Genomic DNA, 19,899 nt, shown 5'->3' on the forward strand with positions numbered 1-19,899 from the left:
ACTGCCAGATTGGTGGTGGGGAGGGGGCGGGGCTCCAGGAAATGGCCATTTGCCTACTGGTGCTGGGCTGGGCTTACACAGATAGCCACCGCCACCAGGCCCCAGTGACAGAACTGGCAGCTCTTGTTCTCTGGGCCCTGTGGCCAGGATGCCACTTGGGGACAGCGTGCCCTTGTCTGCAGGTTACCTGGGCTTCTACGTGTTCTACGTGGTCACTGTGGTTCTCTGCACCTGGATCTACCAGTGGCAGCGGAGGAGATCCTTGGTCTACTCCGTGCCAGGTACTCCAGGTAAGGTCTGAATGGAGCCCCCAAGGGAGCACCAGTGGGCCTGGCGCCCTCCTTGCCCTTCACTGCTGCCTTGTGTCTCTTGAGGCCTTTGCCAGTGCCCATCTCCTACTTTTTCTACTCGTTTGACCAGGGCCCCGCCTCTGCACTGTTGCTTGTGCTGGTGAAAACTCATCGTCACCTGCTTGTCCAGTTCACTAGCTCTTCATGCTGCCGCCTGTCGCCAGGGCTCATCTTCGCAAAAGCTGCCGCCACTCGCGTCCAGGCATGCGCCCCCTACCGTCGGGGTAAAATCCAGATGCTTCCATATACGCAAATACCTGCGCACACACACATCCACAGATACACATACAACACGCACATACACAACACGTACATATATAAATACACATACACAGCCCACACATATATACAAATACGTGCAGAGCACACACTCCCAAATACACGCACATATACAATATATATACATACATGCTACATACATGTACACAAATACATGCACAACACACACATACTCAAATACATGTGCCGCACACAATACATGCGCACACATATCCACAAACACATATACTACACAAATACACACACAAATACACATATGTACAAATACATATATGGCATACACAACACACATATAAATACACATGCACAAATACATATACACATAGTCCACACATGTACACAAGTTCATATATAAACATGCACACACATATACAAAGACACACATATACAAATATATACATAGCGCACACATACAACACACAAATACAAAATACATACACATATATACAATTTATTGAGTAAATTATCAATAATTGTCAATAATTATTAAATTATCAAATTCATTCTTTTCAGTAAGACTGTAAGATAGGGCCTATAGTATTAGCGTCTTTTTGGGTGAGGAAACAGGGAAGTCAGATTCTTCCCAGGCCATAGGTACTGGAGAGGGGCAGAGCCAGGACTTGACCCTTGTTCCTCAGACCCCAAAAGCCATCCCCCTACCCACAATGCCAGAGGCCACAACTGGGAACCTACAGACCACCTCTTCTGTACAGAAGTGTTGTTTTTTTGTGGTGTGACCAGTGTGTCCTTTTAAAAAATATTAGGCCAAGATTTAAAATGAAAAGATTTTGTTTTAATTTTTAAAATATTTATTTATTTTAGCTGTGCTGGCTCTTAGATGCAGCATGCAGGCTTCTTAGCTGTGGCATACACACTCTTAGTTGTGGCATGGGAACTCTTAGTTGCGGCATGTGGGATCTGGTTCCCAGACCAGGGATCGAACCCGGGGCCCCAGCATTGGGAGCGTGGAGTCTTGCCTACTGGACCACCAGGGAAGTCCTTAAAATGAAAAGACTTGATATAAATTGTGACTTCTCTTGAAACATGAGACCATCTGGTCCTCCATCCCTGCCTGGCACAATGCCTAGAACTGAATGGGGCTTCCCTCTTAGGACAAGGTGTGGGCCCCCAGTTTGCCCCAGTCCCCACCACTCTCTGTCGTCAGCCCCAACACGTGGAGGTGGGTTGGTTGCAGACCTGATTGGAAAACCAGAATTCCGCCACCCAGCCTGTTTCACTTGGTCCCGTGATGTGCTTGGTCCCTTTCAGCGTGTGAGCCTGAGAACCTTGCACTGGATCTGCTGCCATTTGTGCTGGGCCTCAGCTTTCTTCTCCAGACTCATTTCATACCCCAAACTCCATGCCCAGCTGTGCAGGGCTACCCCCGTGTCCCTGAAGACGCTATGCTCCGTCTGGCTATCTCTGGGCCTTTGCGTGTGCTGTCCCCTCTCCCTGGTGTGCCCTTCTTCTGAAAGACTTAAGGACTCAGCCTGGAGGGAGCTCTGCAGAGGCCCCCAGGTGTCCCTTCTGGGCTTGTACAGCTTTCAGACTCTCCCCAGCACAGCCTTTATTTCTCCATTCTGTTATTAATTTGCTTGTATTTCCGTCTGTTGGACTGTGAGCTTCCAGAGGGCCAGACTCTATCTCATTACCTCTCAAATCCCTGGGGCCCTGACACAGGTGCTGGTGACTCCTCCTACAGGAAGTCTACCATGACTTTTCCTCTTCTGCCCTCTTTATCAACTGAGCCTTCAGAGTTCAGCACATATTACCCTGTGCTGTCTTTTAAACCCATCATAGGCCTCCAGGCTGGAACAGAAGGGGAAAATGAGACCTGGAGAAGGGCCCAAAGTCACACAGAGGCAGAATCAGGACTAGCACTCCTCACTTGAGAAAGGCCATTTTCCTTTTAGGAAGCCCTTCTTTACAGGGCTCAGTCCTCTAATCATTCCCAAGGACTCCCGAGAAAAGTTGCAACTGGAAAAGAAAAATATGATGGGTTCCAAATTCTGAAAGGTACAAAATTGAAGTCAGTAGGTGTTTCAATTATGTCTTCAAACACCCTTATTCAATTTAGCATTATGGCTGCCTCATTACATTTGAAAATGTTTTGTGAGTTAGACTTCCTCAATCTGTAAGAATTTCTGAGCGTGCAGGGTGATTGCTGAGACATCCAAAGTACAGAGGGCCTGGACACTTGCACCCTGAAAACTGTCCTGTCCCAGAGGTGCTCTACCCTAGAACAGTGGTGGAGGGTCTGGGTGCCCCAGCTGGCTCATGGGAAACTCCCCTCTCTCCTACAGAGATGCTGTCAGGTTCCGAGGAGGATCGGGTGTCTTCTAATACCAACAGCTATGACTACGGTGAGTCCAGTGCCCTGTGCCTGGCTGGGATGGAGAGGTGGGGGGATGGGGCCATCCAGGTCCCACCTCGGCTAAGCTCTGGGCCGGGGTTACCTGCACCCCTACCAGGCCCTGGGCTTTTCCTTCTTCCCAAGGGTTGGGGGGACTGGTGGGAGGGGGAGGGAAGAGGGTTTCCCGGAGGCTGAGCCAGCCATGGACAGCTGCCCCTCCCACCTTTCACCCCCAGGTGAGGAGTACCGGCCGCTGCTCTTCTACCAGGAGACCACGGCTCAGATCCTGTTGCAGGCCCTCAACCCCCTGAATTACAGGAAGTGGAGGACCAAGCCAGTGTACTGGAGGGCCCTCAAGGCCTTCAAGGTAAGGGGGGCTCTGAGCCAGGCTCCTGGCTTCATGACAGCACAGGGCAGTTGCCCCTCAACCTTCCCCAGAGCAATGAGGGGAGGGTTGGCCTCTGCTGAGGACTTGTTGGGGAAATAGATGGGCTGGGACTTGATGGGGAAACTGAGTCATGGAGCATAGCTGGGGCTCTTCCCCCCATGGAGGAATGAGAGCATCTTCTCAGGGACAGAGAGAGAGGAGATGGGGACCCCTCCTGACCAGGTGAGGGCAGGGAACTGGGACGGAGAGGGAGTGGGTCATAGTGAGTCCAAATGAGGCCGAGATTGCTCTCCTCTGATCCCCACTGCTTCCCTGAGCTGAATGTCTCCTGAGGTCTCGATGTGGGCAGGGGTATCCAGGCTGGTTTACATGAGGCACAACTGCAGCTGCCTTCCACCACCCAGACCGAAAAAGTCAGGGGTCTCACCTCACAGCCCTCCAACGTGGATACCTCTTAGGCCTTCTCAGACCCAGGGGTAGATAATAAACTATATTTATACCCCACAGTGGCTCTGGCTACATCATGACCTTGGGCAAGTCACTTCATCTCTCTGAGCTGCAGTTATCTCCACTGAAAAATGGGGATAATGACAGTACCTTTCTTCTGGAGTGGTTATATTAGTAAGTTATTGCTGCAACAGTGCTGTGTAACAAACAACCCCCCAACATCTCATTAACTTATGATGACCATATTTATTCTTGTTCAAGAGCCTATAAGTCATCTAGGGTGACTCTGGTTGGTGGTTCAGGTCTGCCCCCCATCTCATTCTGGGGCCAGTGGGAGTGTGCTCTTTTCTTGGCAGAAAAGACCAAGGCAAACTCTCCAAGCACATTTTATGCCTCTGTTCACATCCCATTCACCAACAGCCCATTGGCCAAAGCAAGTGACATGGCCAAGTTCAACATCAGTGGGACAGGGAAATATATTCTGCAGACTCTAGTCATTTGACAAAGTGTGGGAGTGTTTAATTCTGTTACAGGAAGGGACTGAAGAGTTGGGAACCATATCCAGCCTACTACAGTGATTGTGACAATTTAATGAACTAATATATGTAAAGGGCTGACTCTGGTGCTTAGCATATAGTAAGCACTCCGTAAGTGTTATCGGTGGTTTAGTTACCGGCTGAAAACACAAGGTGTGGCGTTAGTCAGAGCTGCCCCTCTATCCTGGTTTCATATACCCTTCTGTGTGGCTTTGGCAAAGTTTCTTAACCTCTCTGAGCCTCAGTTTCTTTATCTGAAAGGTGGGAAAATTAGACTTCCTATTCACAGCGTTGTCAGGATTAGCAGTTGGGGTGCTGTACTAGCCCTCGGTGTGCGGCAACGTGTTACAGCAGCAGTAGGAGGCTAATCCAGGCACTTGGGGGCCTGCACACAGTGGGTGCTCTATTAGCAACAGCCTTGTTCTTGAGTAACTGAGCTCAGGGTGGGGCCAGCCGAGCACAGGCCTCGCTGCCTTCCCACACTTGACAGCTGCCCGTGGAGTTCCTGCTGCTCCTCACTGTTCCCGTCATGGACCCCGACAAGGAGGATGGGAACTGGAAGCGGCCCCTCAACTGCCTGCACCTGGTCATCAGCCCCCTGTTCTTGGTCCTGACCCTGCAGTCGGGGGCCTGTGAGTATCCCCTCCCCCAGGCCAGCCCACCTCCCTCTTCCCCATACTCCCGAGTTTTCTTCTCAGCCACACCAGGGGACCCTGGGCCAGAGGGGCAGTCCTGGCACTTAATGTGTGCTTGTGCCATAAAGGACATCAGTCTCCCGCAGTCTCTTGGTCCAGGCCCACTGGCTCCACATGGAGGCTGGACACTGGTGGCCCTGGGACCAAGTGCAGCCCTCTGGCTCGTTCCCTTGCCTTACACAATTTGCAGACTTCACGTCAAAATCCAGGCCTGGGCTTCTCAAGAAGGTCTGGGCCACGTTCCTAAAAGCAAAATTGGCTGGAGCTGAGCAGAGGGGCACCCCCCCCACACACACACAACACGGGTGCCCACTGAGTGATTCCTCACAGGTCCCTCCGTTGCCTACTGGGTGACCTGGGTGGGTTACTTCACTCGTTTGCGTGACCTGGCCGGTCCCCACTGGCACTGAGTCTTCCCCCGCCTGCCCCAGGCTTTCCTTTTCTGAACTGCTCTGGCTAAAGCAATACCCAGTCTTGTCGGGTGTCTTCTAACTCCCGCTACCTAGGTTCTTCCCGTTGTCTGACCTTAGTATCTCATGCTGCCCATTCCTCTCTCTGACATCTGGGCTCCTGCCCCTCAACCCAGGGGCATCTCCTGGAGTGGAGGTGGGGCTCTGGTAGCAAATGCATGGCTGGCTGTGGCTTTTTTGCTAAAGAGTGTCCGGATGAAAAGGCTGCCAAATTCTCTGTGTTTCTCCTCCATTTTATGGGAGGACACAGGCACTGAGGGAAGGAGCGTCCATCAGGACACAGTGTGGCCCCAGAGCTGGGAAGGGCGCCCCCTACGGGTACCAGCTGTCTGGTTCATTATGGCGGGCCTCTCCAGCCTGCGGGCTGGCTTCACCATCCTTGTGGCTTCTTAAAAGAGGGGCTCCCAAGCGTTAGTCATTCAGGAACGATCTTGATTTTTCTCTCACTCTAAACTGTTATATCTGATACTTAAATCAGCTCTTTTTTTTTTAATTTATTGGAAAGGAATCTGTACCACCTGCATCAGTAGGAAACTGGCATCATTTCCAATGCGTTTAAGGTATTTGAATCTGTTACAGTGAGAGAATTGAAGAAGGAATCCGTTTCCTGAGATGTGATTCTATGATATTTAGTGTCTTGTCCACCTGCCCCAACACCCATCTAGTGGTAGCTGGTCCAGGCTAATGCATTTGTGGCCCCGCTTCTGGGCCGAGCACTGGATAGAACCCCCAGACTGTGGGAGTAGCGCAGTTATGCATGATGTACATAGCAGTTTATGGTAAAAATGGGTCATTTTAATACACAGTACTCAATAATCTTGTAAATGTCCCGTTAGAAAATGTCAGGGAACAGTTCAAGTAGAATTTCAGCTTTGGGTGCTGATGGTGGAGCTGAAGCTTCTTCCCTGAGTCTTAGGGAGATGTGTTGTCCTTCTTTTCTGGTTTACAAGACCAGGGTAATGAAATATACTACAAAGACTCTTCATTTTAGGAGATTATTTTCAGTGATGCCGATTACTGGTATTAACACTAGAATTAGAAAGAAGTGTAAAATAGATGGTAGCTTTCCAATGATGTTGAAGGGGTGTTCTACAGGTTGTCCTCCAGTTCATGTTAGTGTTAATAGGTCTGCCACTAGTACTCAGTACAGACACTGACTAAGAGGTCAGAATGTTGGGCTTCCCTGGTGGCGCAGTGGTTGAGAGTCCGCCTGCCGATATGCGGGGGACACGGGTTCGTGCCCCAGTCCGGAAAGATCCCACATGCCGCGGAGCGGCTGGGCCCGTGAGCCATGAGCCTGCGCGTCCGGAGCCTGTGCTCCGCAACGGGAGAGGCCACAACAGTGAGAGGCCCGCGGACCAAAAAAAAAAGAGGTCGGAATGTTATGCTTCATTGCTTGGATATGTGGAGTATTGGGATAAATGCTAGGATTAAGATTGAAATGATGAGGGCTGGGACTCCTCCTAATTTGTTGGGGATTGATCGTAAGATTGCCTATGCGAATAGGAAATACCATTCTGGTTTAATGTGTGGTCGTGTGTTGAGGGGGTTTGCTGGGGTCTCCTAGTAAGTTGGGTGAAAATAAAACGAATATTAGTAATGCTAGAACTAGTAGTAAGGCACCTAAGGTGTCTCTAATTGTATAGTAGGGGTGACATGGAATTTTATCTGTGTTGGATGAAATTCCTGTGGGATTATCAGGTCCTGTTTCATGAAGGAATAGCAGGTGGACAGCTGCTAGTGCTGTGATGATAAACGGGAGGATGAAATGGAAGGCAAAGCCTCGTGAGAGAGTTGCCTTATCTACAGAAAAGCCGCCTCATTCATTCGACACGTTTTGTCGAATGTATGGGATTGCTGAGAGAAGGCTGGTAATGACTTCTCCGCCTCAGAATGATACTTGTCCTCGTGGTAATACATAGCCTATGAATGCAGTGGCTGTAACTGTGAATAGCAGAAGTATTCCAATATTTCATGTTTCTAGGAAAGTGTAGGACCCATAATATAGGCCATGTCCTCCGTGAATAAATAGGCAAATAAAGAATATGGAAGCTCCATTTGCACGTATACACCGAATGATTCGTCCATCATTTACGTCCCGGCAGATGTGTGTCACTGATGAGAAAGCGGTTATTGTGTCTGATGTAGAGTGTATTGCTAGGAACAAGCCTGTCAGGATTTGTAAAATTAAATACCTACTAGAGAACCAAAATTTTATCATGATGAAATGTTTGAGGGGGCTGGAAGATCAATAAGTGTGTTGATAATTTTTATTAATGGGTGTGATTTTCAGATGTTGGTCATTAGTGTTCTTATAGTTGAATAACAACGATGATTTTTCATGTCATTGGACATGGTTAGATTCCATGTAAGAATAATGATAACATACATTTATTTTGAGTACTATTTTTGTAATTAGTTTCGTGGGGTGTTCTTCAAAACTTTCACCTATTTATGGAGGACTTGGGTTGATTGTGGGTGGTGGTGTTGGTTTTGGAATTCTGTTGAATGTTGGTGGTTCGTTTTTAGGTTTAATGCTGTTTTTGATTTATCTAGGGGGAATACTGGTAGTATTTGGTTATACAATGGCTGTGGCTACTGACCCTGAAATTTGGTTTCTTTTTTTTAAACTATTTTTATTTATTTATTTTTTATAAATTTACTTATTTATGGCTGCGTTGGGTCTTCCTTGCGGTGCGCGGGCTTCTCATTGCGGTGGCTTCTCTTGTTGCGGAGCATGGGCTCTACGTGCACAGGCTTCAGTAGTTGTGGCTCACGGGCTCTAGAGCGCAGGCTCAGTAATTGTGGCGCACGGACTTAGTTGCTCTGCCGCATGTGGGATCTTCCCGGACCGGGCCACGAACCCGTGTCCCCTGCAGGCGGATTCTTAACCACTGCGCCACCAGGGAAGTCCCGAAGTTTGGGTTTCTAATAAGACTGTTTTAGGAATACTTCTCTCAGGAGTACTGCTTGTAGAATTTTCAACAGTGCTATATGTTTTAAAAGACGAAGAGGTGGAGGTTTATGTAAGTTCAATGGACTAGGAGATTGGGTTATTTATGATACAGGTGATTCTGGCTTTTTTCAGCGAGGAAGCCATAGGAATTGCAGCGTTACACAGTTTTGGTACTTGACGGGTGATTGTTACTGGTTGAGTGCTGCTTATCGGTATTGTGGTTATTATGGAGTTTGCTCGTGGTAATTAAATAAAATTATGCTTAGAGTAAGGGTAATGAGAATGATAGGAAATATAGTTTGATTAGACCTTTTTGGTCTGAATCTAGTGTAGAGAATTTTAATTGACTAAGGGAAGTGGTTTTTGGTAAAACTCTCTCTAGTCAGATTAAGTCTGGGAGAGGAGATGCTGATTTTTGGCTTGTTGATAGATTTAACCAGGGTGGTAGGCGGTGTATGATAGTGGGAAAATACCCTACAAGTTTGGAGAATTTGAGGGTGCTTGAGGGGTAATTAAATTTTAAGTTTTGTGTAGTAAGATTAATTTCACGTGCTGAAGTTAAAGCCTAGGACAGTCACTGTCAGGGCAGTTAACTTTAGGTAGAACCGTATGGTTATTAGGGGAACTGAATGTCGCTGGAGATAATAAATCCGGCAAAAATGCTTCCAGTTAATAAGCATTTGATAGAATTAATCAGGAGCGGGTTATTTTCATTGATTAAAGTTAAGGCGGAGAATCGAGGGTAGAGATAGAGAGCCCTGCCTGGGGCGGGGGGCGGGGGGGCCGTGTCCACTAGCCAAGCCTCCCAATCTCACTGCCAACCTCCATCCTCTCTCTCTAGGCCACCCCCAGAGCCATCTTTCTAAAGTGCCACTTTTCACATGTTGTGGTCACTCCTCCACTCTAAGACCTCCATGGCTCCTGCGTGCTTCTTGGAAAAAGCCCATGTCCTCCAACTATCATTCAAGCCTCTGAGACCCTGAGCCAACCACCTTCTCCAGGCCTTTTTCTGCTATTGACGACGCGAACTTGCTCAGTTCCTTCCCACCCATCTCTTCCCTCTTCCTGTAGAACCCTTGTGCCCCTCTCTGCTTATGACTCAGCTCACATCCTCAGCATGCCAAGAAGTCCTTCCTGACTACGCCATCCCCCAGCCACCTGCTGAAATTCCTCTAACACAGGACTGGGAAATACAGAGAAAGGACCTCTCACCCAGGCGTCAGGTTCCAAAGCCAGCTCTATAAGTAAAAGTCACATCCGTCAAAATTACCCCCTGAAAATCTACCACAGTGTATTGTGCACACAATTTTATATATTCAGCCCCCCCCGTGTAATCCTTATGCCCACTGATGTTTGCGAGCCCATGAGCTAGACTATGGAAACAAAAGGAAAGTCTTGTTACATGTGCCTGGGCAGTTGAACCATCCATTGCCTTTGAGACTAGTGGTGAAAGGATGGTATGTGGAGAATTCTAGAGTGTTCTGCCTGCCTGCAGGGTTTCCTCCCTTCGGTGTTTTTATATGAAGCCTCTGAAACCTTCGTAACTTTATAATGGATTGGTTTGTGGAGTAGACTTCTCAAGAGAGCCAGGATCAGTGGCTAAGGTTGTATTTGACTGTACAGTTCATCTCATGGAGCGATGCCCATCCATTGGTAATGCCTGGCTGGAGGGTGCTGTCTTGAAGCTCAGTTGGACCAAAGCATCATGGTTGATTAGTGATGTCTGCCATGGGCACGGGAAAGAATAGTGGTGGTGAGTAGTCAGCCATTCCCATCCTAGCTCCACAACAAAAGGCTGGAGAGTGTTTTTCATGTGTCTGTCTTTTCTTTCCAACGTGAGTAGCTTGCGGGCAGGGGCTGTGTCTTTAATTTCTCTGTCTCCCTGAGGTGTCTAGGACAGGGCTGGGCACATAGGAGGTATCTACCCTGCATCCAAACAATAGAATTTTATCCGTGGGTTTTATCCATGGGTCTCCCCTCCACAGCATCTCAGTCATTCTTAGGGGGCTTCCAGGAGGAGGCGCCAAGTTGAAGCCACGGAGAGTGCCAGCTCCCTTTCTCGTCCCTCTGCAGATGGCGTCTATGAGATAGGTGGCCTCTTTCCCGTCTGGGCCGTGGTGGTGATCGCAGGCACAGCTTTGGCTGCAGTGACCTTTTTTGCCACATCCAACAGTGAGCCCCCCAGGCTTCACTGGGTAAGAAACCTAGACTCTCCAAGCCGGGAGAGGGGACACTGAGGTCTCCTGGGCAGATGTTCTGGGACAATTTGGCCGCTAATCACTTTCCACCATGACAGGTCTTTAAAGCCACTTTTAAGGAGTTTTGTGCCTGTTCAGGGTCCACTTCGTTTGGTAACAGCTTTATTTTATTGCGCTATAATTCATACCCCATACAAGTCACCCGTTTGAGGCATACAATTTAATGGTGTTCATTATATTCACAGAGTTATGCAACCATCACCACAATTTGAGAGCATTTTCATCACCCCAAAAAGAAACCCTGTTCCCAGTAGCAGTCACTCCCCATCCTCCCCACCATCCCCTGGCCACCACGAGTCTGCTGTCTGCCTCTCTAGATTTTCCTGTTCTATATATTTCACATACATGGAATCATACAATATGTGGTCTTTTATGACTGCCCTCTTTCCCTTAGCAAAATGTTTTCAAGGTTTATCCATGTTGTAGCATGTATCAGTACTTCATTCCTTTTCATGGTTGAATACTATTCGATTATACAGATATAGCATATTTTGTTTATCGATTCATCCATTAATGGACCCTGGGTTTTTTTCCCACTTTTTAGATATTATGAATAATGCTGCCATGACCATTGCTTTAAATTTTTTTCTGTAGAAATAATTCTTTCATTTCTCTTGGGTGTATTCCTGGGAGTAAGTAGAACTGCTGGGTCAAATGTGAACTGTATGTTTACCTTTTTAAAGACCTACCAGACTCTTTTCCACCATCCTAACTAGGAAGCACCTGGGTTCCTAACAATCACATTCCAGTGATGGAGTTGTTTGGTCTTTGGGGGTGTTTTTTCCCCATTCTCTCACCTCTGCAGGATGTTAAAAAAATTTTAGGTAGTTTGTCCAGAGACCTTTTCCTCAAAAGTTTACTTAATTTTTTTCTTTTTTTCTAATTATTGCTTTTAAAAATTCTAGTTTCTATTTTCAGAAACTCTGAATGGATGTACCAGCCCAAAGGAAGTTGAATTTTCAGCCAATTGATTATTTAGAGAAATGGTCTTAGGCAGTGTTTCTTACTAGTCTTTGAAGTACTGACACATGTCCCAAGGTGGATGCACCTTGAAAACATGATGCTGAGTGAAAGAGGCCAGTCACAAAGGACCACGTATCGTGTGAGGCCATTTCTATGACATGTCTAGAATAAGCGAATCCAGAGAGACAGAAAATACGGGAGTGATTGCCAGGGGCTGGGAGGAAGGCTGGGTGGGCTGGGAAGTGACTGATCATGGGTATGGAGTTTCTTTTGCTGGTGATGAGGTGGCATTTGGTCCATAGACTAGAAATCTGATGAAAGCTATGATGAACTCCTTTTTGACAAAATGGTAATATTGATCTAGCATTTTATTGAGCACTTAATATATGCCAGGCTCTAACTGCTTTGCATCTACTAACTCATTTTATGCTCATGACAACCTCACAGAGTAGGTACTGTTATTGTCCCATTTTGTAGCTGAGGAACTAAGGCTGTGTCCCTGTTCCCTCCCCCAGCTCTTTGCTTTCCTGGGCTTCCTGACCAGCGCCCTGTGGATCAACGCAGCTGCCACGGAGGTGGTGAACATCTTACGGTCCCTGGGTGTGGTCTTCCGGCTGAGCAACACTGTCCTCGGGCTCACGCTGCTGGCCTGGGGGAACAGCATTGGAGGTGACTTGGGGCCGGGTGGGCTTCTAGAATGAGCACAGCCACCTCACTGCTTTTTGCTCCTCCAGACAGAATTGCATGTGGGTAGGGGCGTCCAGTGCATCTGCCCTCAGCAGGTGGTCAGTGCCCGTCATTTTGGAGTGACCATCATTGGGCATCTGGGTGGGATGGCCCAGAACGTACCTGAGCCGGGAGGCTCTGTAGAAGCCCCCAGCCTCTTCCCCACTCTCTGATGCATGGACACTCAGTGGCTCCCCAGACTTCAGGCAGGACATGGAGCTCATTGCAGCCAACTAGGTGGAATGTGTCCGTGGGTATGCGACATGGGTAGGCATTCACTCATACATACAGATATCCTTCTCTAGCTAGAGCTGCCAAGTAGGGCTGGTCAGGTTGTACACTGCCCAAGAGCATCCTGACAAGGGATCAGGGGGCCCAAAGTCTAGCTCTCCTTCCACTCACCTTTTTGGGCCCCTTTTCCTAATTTGCCCCGAGGTACTGTGTGTGCTAGCAGCAGACGGGACATGGGTGAAAGATTGGTGGTGGCATGTCACACCCTCAGAGTTGCCCCTGGTGGAAAAGAGGCAGGTAGAAGGAATTAAGGAGGGAATTGTGTCTTACGGGATGATGTGGCCTCCCACAGCACCCAGCCAGCTAGTGCCAGAGCCAGGCAGACCTTCATCAGTGTTTGTTGACTGAATGACTGTGGGTAGAATGAAGGAGTGAATGAACAAGGAGGGCTAGGGGAAGCCCTGCACAGCTCAAGGCCTTCTCGTGTTTCCACACAGATGTCTTCTCAGATCTCACGCTGGCCCGCCAGGGCTACCCGCGGATGGCATTCTCGGCCTGTTTTGGTGGCCTCACCTTCAGTATCCTTTCTGGGACTGCCCTTCCCTCAGTGCTGGGGGCCGAGGGTGCGCTCCGTGCCCCCCCCCCCCGGATTGGCTTTCACTGGAACACCTGGGGCAGGTGATGCGGCTGCTTGAGCCTCAGCTTTTTCATCTGTGAAAATGGGGATATTGAGAGGACTGGTCTCATAGGTTGTTACAAGGATTGAACGAGGTGACAGAAGGGCTTTGCACCTGGCAAACAGCAGTGATGGCGGACATTCATCTTGTTAGGGCAGAGGTATTATTAGTAGGCGCCCACACACTAAGCTTGTGGAAGACCCCTCCCTCTTGCTTACAGATGTCATGGTCTGTAGATGTCAGGGTTGGCAAGCTTTTTCTTAGAGGGCCAGAGAGTACATATGTTAGATTTTGTGGACCATAGGATCTCTTTTGCAGCTCCTCAGCTCTGCTGTTGTAATGTGAAAACAGCCGTGGGCAATGCATAAACAAATGGGTGTGACTGGGTCCCAATATAACTTCATTAATAAAAGCAGGCCTTGGGCCGGACTGTCCTGCAGGCTTTAATTTGCCACCCCTTGGTCTATATAGAAAAGGCAGGGTCAGGCTGCCTGGGGCTGTGAAAAAGACAGGGCTTTGAATCTCGACAGTCTTGGATGACAGTCTTGGGTGCCGGTTTCAGTGCACGCCAGCTGTGTGACCTGTGTGCAGCATGCTTCCTGCTGTCTGTCACTCCCAGTGCTCACTGTGACCCGCTCCTGGCTTTAGGGCTGTGGCTTCTCCTGACCACAGCCCTAAAGCCAGGTTGGGGTGGGAAGGACGGAGCCCTGGCTGGAGGAGTGTCCCCTGAACAACCCCTAGAGGTGGCCCCTAGACATGCTCTGTCACCAGTCTCCCCAGTGGACCATGGGTTGTCACTTCACCTCGCATCCCATTTCTCCATCTTACCAGGTACCAAGCGTTTCTCTCACCTCCTGCGATCCTTACAGACTGAGGCAAAATGTGCACTGGAGACTCTCTTAGAGGTGCTAAAACTGGATAAGGTCTCCTCAGATAGGGTGGATTTTGGGGAGAGGGGGGAGCACAGCCAGAGATCAGAAAGAAAGCCAGTGGGCTGTGTGGTCCGGGTTATGGGGTGTTATGTTCTGGCAAACTTCCTGAGCTGGGCTGCAGATATCCTGGTGGGCGTGGGGCTGGGCTGCCTGCTCCAGATCTCCAGGGGCCACGTGGCAGTGGAGGTGAGTGGCCAGATGCTTCTGCAGGGACCTCCTCATAAAGCTCTCTTCTTCTCCTCCTCCCCTCTCCTCCCCCTCCTCCCCCCTCCTCTCCCCTCCCTCCCTCTCCCTCCTCCTCCCCCTCCCTTTTCCCCCTCCTTCCCCCCTCCTCCCTCTCCCTCCTCCCCCCTCCTTCCTCATCCCCTCCCTCCTCCCCTCCTCCCCCACCCCCTCTCCCTCCCCCTCCTTCTCCCTCCTCCTCCCCTCCCTTTTCCCCCTCCTTCCTCCCTCCTCCCTCTCCCTCCTCATCCCTCCCTTTTCCCCCTTCTCCCCCCTCCCCCCTCCCCCCTCCTCCCCCTCCTCCTGGTCCTCCTCTTCCCCCTCCCTTCTCTGGACCGGAGACCATTCACATGTCAGTAGATGACACTTAACTGGGGAGAGGACTGGTCTACATTTGCGACATGTCTGATGTGTAGAATATCTTAAAAACATTTTGCATATGGGGTTAAAAAAGGTATTCCTTGCAAGGTCACAGAGTAATTAAGATGTAGCTTTGAGGGAAAGGGGCGGGAAGGCCCAGGATTGGGGTCTTGGTCTCATCACTGAAGTCTCTTGCTATGTGACTTTGAATGAATCAGGACTCTGAGGATCTTTGAGCCTCAGTTTCCTCACCTGTGAAACGGGGTTGATGCCACCACCACCACCACCACCACCAGCTTCCTGGATAAGCAGACATGAGGTACGGGCCAGGCTGAGCTGAACACCTTATCCCACCACTGCCTGGGGTGAGAGAGAATGTTGGCAACAGCCCAGAAAGGGGGGGATCTCCATAGATTTGGAGAAGTTCTGAAATGCACTGAGCAGCAGAGTTTCTGTGGGTTCAAGGGCACCCAGGAATTTCCTGGGAGCGCATGAGACCTCCTGACCCAGGCATTCCAGGGGCTGGGGGCTGGAAACCTGCACTTTAAACATGCTCCCTGGGGACCGATGAAGGTTAGGACACTTGGAAACAGGTTTCCAACAAGGTTGAAAACTCAAAACACTACTTCAGGGCAGGTAACCAAATCTTGTGGGTGACTCAGGTGGGCCTCCTGTGGCCAGATAATCCAGCTTTTCTAGAGAAGAAATCGAGATTCCTAAGTGAACTTTTCTCTTTGGAAATGGTGCGCAGGGCCAGCAGCACCCCGTGCAAGGCAGAGTCAACCTAGATTCGGGCCCCAGCTTTGCATTCCCAAGGACTTGGATTCAGAGGCCAAACCAGAGAAGAATGGAGACGGGGAGGGGATGTGGCCCAGGGGATGGTTTTAAGGCTAATCACGTGGAAGCACTTGGAATGTGCAGCTGAATGGTGGCGTCGATAATGGGAACGAAGTCACCCACCTCTTTCTCCAAGACGCAGCTAGCTGTTGAACAGATTCTTGCGGCTGACTTGTAATGAACTGGCAGCAGGGCGGCCTTTCACAGTGGCCACGCCCATAAGCAAATAGCTACTTCCGCTTGAAAAGTTTGCTTTTCTAAGGGGTAAACACCCTCTGTCTGCAAATTTTGCTTATACTCTTCAGGGGTTTAATAGGTTCCTTTCATTCTCGATTTTCAGGCGGCTCCTGATAATGAGGCTTTAGGGGTTGGCCCCCTGAGGGCCCTGCTTCTTTTCTCTGGCTCCTTGTGGAATGTGTGTGGGGGTGTGTGTCTGTCTGTCTGCATTCCACTGCCTTTGTGATCCTGCTTTTAATTGCATAAGACACAGGGCATCATGAGAGGTCATCATAGGATGTCCGTGGCGTGTTGTTGGCTGAAAAACAGGTTGCTTTTAAACACACGTACCTATTGTATAGTCCCATTTGCGGTTTCAGAATGGACGGACAGGCCTGTATGTGCACACGTGTACCCACACATCTGTGGGTACACGTATCATTTTATGGGGAGACAGGGTAGGGTATGAGCTTGGACTTCGGACTTGGGCTCTGTCACGTACTACAGCTGACCCTTGAACGACATGGGAATTAGAGGTGCTGAGTCCCTGACACAGTCGCAAATCTGAGTACTGCTATCTCTGCCCCAAAAGCAAAGGAATTGATAAATGACTGATGGGGGACAGGATGCCGGAAGAGCTTACATAGAGTCACGACTCAAACCCTAGCTCTTTCGATTCCACATACTGTGATCTCTAATTCAACACGAACTTCCCCCCCCCCCCGCCACCACGCTTAATTTAAAGATCATGAAATGAAAATACAAGTACTATAGTTGTTGAAAAAAGTCCGCATATAAGCTGACCCATGCAGTTCAAACCAGTGCTGTTCAAGGGTCGGGTGTACTAGTTTCCTCACTGTGGACTGGTAGCTAAGGTGGGTGTGATATACCTAGCATAGCACCTAGGGTTAAGTCTTCCATATATGTTAGATAGGTGCTAACTAAATCTGAAAGGGAGAGAAGCAGGAAGAGGACAGTTTCATTTCCTTTTATTCTTCTGTGTTGCTGGAGAATTTTTCAACTACTGCATGTAATATATATATGTATACATATATATGCATATTTTTATATATACATACATATATACATATATATATATATAACCTATATGAATTAGTTTCCTGGGGCTGCCATAACAAATTACCACATACCAGGTGGCTTAAAAACATTGAACTTCAAGGTGTGGGGTGCCATCCCACTGGGCAGGCCAAAAGTCCCTCCCTGGCCCCTAGCGAGGGGCCCTCAAACCTCAGTTTGACTGTCAGCTGCAGTGACCCAGCCTCTCTCCCCATGTTCCCCGCAGCTGGAGCCTGATGGACTGTTGGTGTGGGTCTTGGCTGGCACCCTAGGCCTCAGCCTCGTCTGTTCCCTGGTCTCGGTCCCACTGCAGTGCTTCCAGCTGAACAGAGTTTACGGCTGCTGCCTGCTTCTCTTGTACTTGACCTTCCTCCTGGTGGCCCTGCTCACTGAATTTGGAGTGATTCACTTGAAAACTGTGTGAGTGAAGCTGTGTCGGGGTCCGCCTGGTGGTCGGGAGGTGTCGCTGCAGGCGGTGAGATGGAGGATGAAGTTTCTTCGTTCGAACCCGCTCGCCTGAGCGTGGCCAAGGCCGAGACCATGAACGGGGTGTGCGCTCGTGGGGCTGTGCTCTCTGCCGAAGCTTCCCAGTCGCTGCCGTGTGCAGTTAGGTCAGCTAAACCTTGTTTCTGGGGCTGCGGAGGCTGGGGTTCCCTGTGGACAGAGTTCCAGGCAGCAGGTAGTCTTCCTTGCGTTATCTCCAGAGCCTCTTGAAAGTTGGGGTCTGGGGCGAAGGGGATGCCTGGGTGCCTTCCAGGCTGGAAGACCCCAAAGAGTTCAGGGCTGGAGACAGTTGTGGAGGCCCAGGCCCCTCCCCACAGTCACGCCCTGTTGCCTTCCTGCTGCTTCTCTCAGGGCTGCCAAACCCGGGTTTAGGGAGTCAGGGTGACTCGGACCTGGCAGATAGAACAGCTTGTGTGCTGTGGGCCTCGGGCCGATGCGGGCTGAGTTCTCGAGCTGCGCTGTCCAACAGAAATAGAATGTGAGACATGTACCTAATTTTGAATCTTCTAGTTGCCACGTTAATAAAGCCAAAAGAAAAAGGTGAACTTAATGATAATATATATCACTCCAAACTAGCAGCCAGTGGCACTGGCCCATGAGTGGCTGCCATTTGGACAGCACAGCTCTAGACTCTGCCTCTAGAACTGGCCGCTGGCTTCAGAGGTTTCCCCAGATGCAAAACAGGAGCCGGTTGGACTGTGCCCTGTGCCTACCTCAGGGGGAGCCCTGGGCTGGGGCTGCTTGCCTGTGAGCTCCTGGGAGGGTGATGAGCGCTCCCGGGCGCCTTCCTGCTGTCAGCCAGTGACCCGCCTTTTCAATAAGCAGCTCTTCTGTTTGCTCAATGCCTTATGCCGGCAGTAAAGGGACTCAGTTGTCTTTTTTTCCAATGAAAAAATTATTAAATATTTCAAGTAAACAGAAAACAACATACAGCCGGCTGTTACTAGTTCTTCTTAACCTGGGTCAGGCTGACAAGTGGTCGGTTCCAGGGCCGAAGGCGCTTGGGCCTGACGGATCTGGACTTGGTGGCACGTCTAGGGGTGGGGCTGAGGTAGGGTCAGGAATGGGCATGGATGGGTCCTCTTCCTGTTCCCCACGATCTCAGAAGCCACCGAATGGTGCCTGGTGGAAGTCACGAGGCAGCAGCCGCGTGTACAAAGCAGAGGCTCTTTTATTAATATGCCAGAAATCCGGAGACGCGGTGGGTTTTCTAGGTAACAAATCCCCATTGTACAAAAACCTTACAGCGTCGCCCCCTCTGTCTGTACAAAATGATTGTCATGTGGTGTGGAGTAAGGCTGGGTTGGGGGAGGGAAGCAAGGAGGAGGGGCCAGATGGTGTCCCCCCGAAAGCGGGGCAGGGGCCCAGGGCCATCACAGACACTGACAGGTGGTGTGACCCAGACCCAGTCGGCGCATCTCACCTTGGTGGTGGTCAGCTGACGTGGGAGGTGAGAGGGCATCCAAGCTGGATGTCCTGGGTCCCCAGAGCTCACAGCCCTGGGTGACACCCGCTCCCTGCTCGATGGCCTGTGTACAAGTCAGAGGGTCAACTTGAGGAGGCCCCCAGTGACCCCGAAGGGGCAGCTGTCCTTAGCCTCAGTAATGAGGGTGCCCACCAGTGGCTGGAGTCTGGTGCATCAGCACTGTTGCCACTTGGCTTTCATCCCGTTCCTGGCTAAAACCAGGGCCTTTCACAGGATGGGGTTGGGAGGCCTGGACTAGAGCCCGCTCTTCCTGGTGCCAGCCTTCACCCTGGGGGCTGGGGGGCTGCGCTCAGTTTCCCTGGTGCCCCTCCCAGGTTTCAGCCTCCCGGGGGCACATGCTGAGGTCGGGGGACTCACGCCCTCCTCTGAAAGCCGCCCCTTGACTCCTGCTTCCAGAATGCCCGTTTCAGTAAACAAAAGCTGAAAGGCACCCAAATATGCAAGCAAAGTTACTTCTCCGGAGAGGGGAAGGGGTTCTGGCCTGGGGCTTGGTGCCGAGCTGCCTGCGATGGCCCGTGGCCCTCCAGAGATAAAAGAGGACATCTGTCTCCCGATTCCCTTGGGGAATCTCAGTGGTTCTCAGTGATTCGCTGTTTCCCTAAAAGGCTGTGCTTTAAAAACAGAAACGTCCACCACTTCTCCCCTAGTGAGGGGCAGAGCTGTGTGGTGCTGGCCATGGGACCAGCCTGTCCAAGGCCACAGTCGAGAAGACTTGGCCGTGGAGATGGGGCACCACACCCCGGGATCAGGCCCTGCCCGGCTGGGAAGAGGATGTGGCGAGGGGGAGTTTGCCCACCCGCCTCCCTAAGTCACGGAGGCAGTGGAGGCAGCTGGAAAGCGGGGGTTGGGGCAGGATGCCCAGTGCAGGCCGCTTCCCCTGCCCCCTCCCCCCACCTGCCCCTTTCATCCCTGCTTCTGCCACCTCTGCTGCCTGCA

The 19,899-nt window shown here is 50.3% G+C and overlaps 1 protein-coding gene across 3 annotated transcripts in view; it reads left to right on the top strand.

The window, feature by feature from the left end:
- Nucleotides 1-18,598, top strand: part of SLC8B1 (solute carrier family 8 member B1) — a 31,269-nt gene extending 12,671 nt beyond the window's left edge. The window contains exons 9-18 of one of the 3 annotated variants that reach the window (XM_029229516.1): nt 148-290; nt 421-574; nt 2,933-2,992; nt 3,219-3,349; nt 4,844-4,985; nt 10,548-10,669; nt 12,211-12,364; nt 13,150-13,230; nt 14,383-14,447; nt 17,200-18,598. In XM_029229516.1, the coding sequence (XP_029085349.1) occupies nt 148-290; nt 421-574; nt 2,933-2,992; nt 3,219-3,349; nt 4,844-4,985; nt 10,548-10,669; nt 12,211-12,364; nt 13,150-13,230; nt 14,383-14,447; nt 17,200-17,397 (1,250 nt within the window). In that variant the 3' untranslated portion in view covers nt 17,398-18,598. Of the gene's footprint in view, nt 1-147; nt 291-420; nt 575-2,932; nt 2,993-3,218; nt 3,350-4,843; nt 4,986-10,097; nt 10,670-12,210; nt 12,365-13,149; nt 13,231-14,382; nt 14,448-17,199 lie in introns of those variants that run through there. The other 2 variants (XM_029229524.1, XR_003794509.1) reach the window with 2 other exon arrangements.
- The last annotated feature ends 1,301 nt before the right edge of the window (nt 18,599-19,899 follow it).

Source organism: Monodon monoceros, unplaced genomic scaffold, assembly GCF_005190385.1.
Source record: "Monodon monoceros isolate NGI ecotype Baffin Bay Population unplaced genomic scaffold, NGI_Narwhal_1 Super_Scaffold_1, whole genome shotgun sequence".
Classification (NCBI taxonomy): domain Eukaryota; kingdom Metazoa; phylum Chordata; class Mammalia; order Artiodactyla; family Monodontidae; genus Monodon; species Monodon monoceros.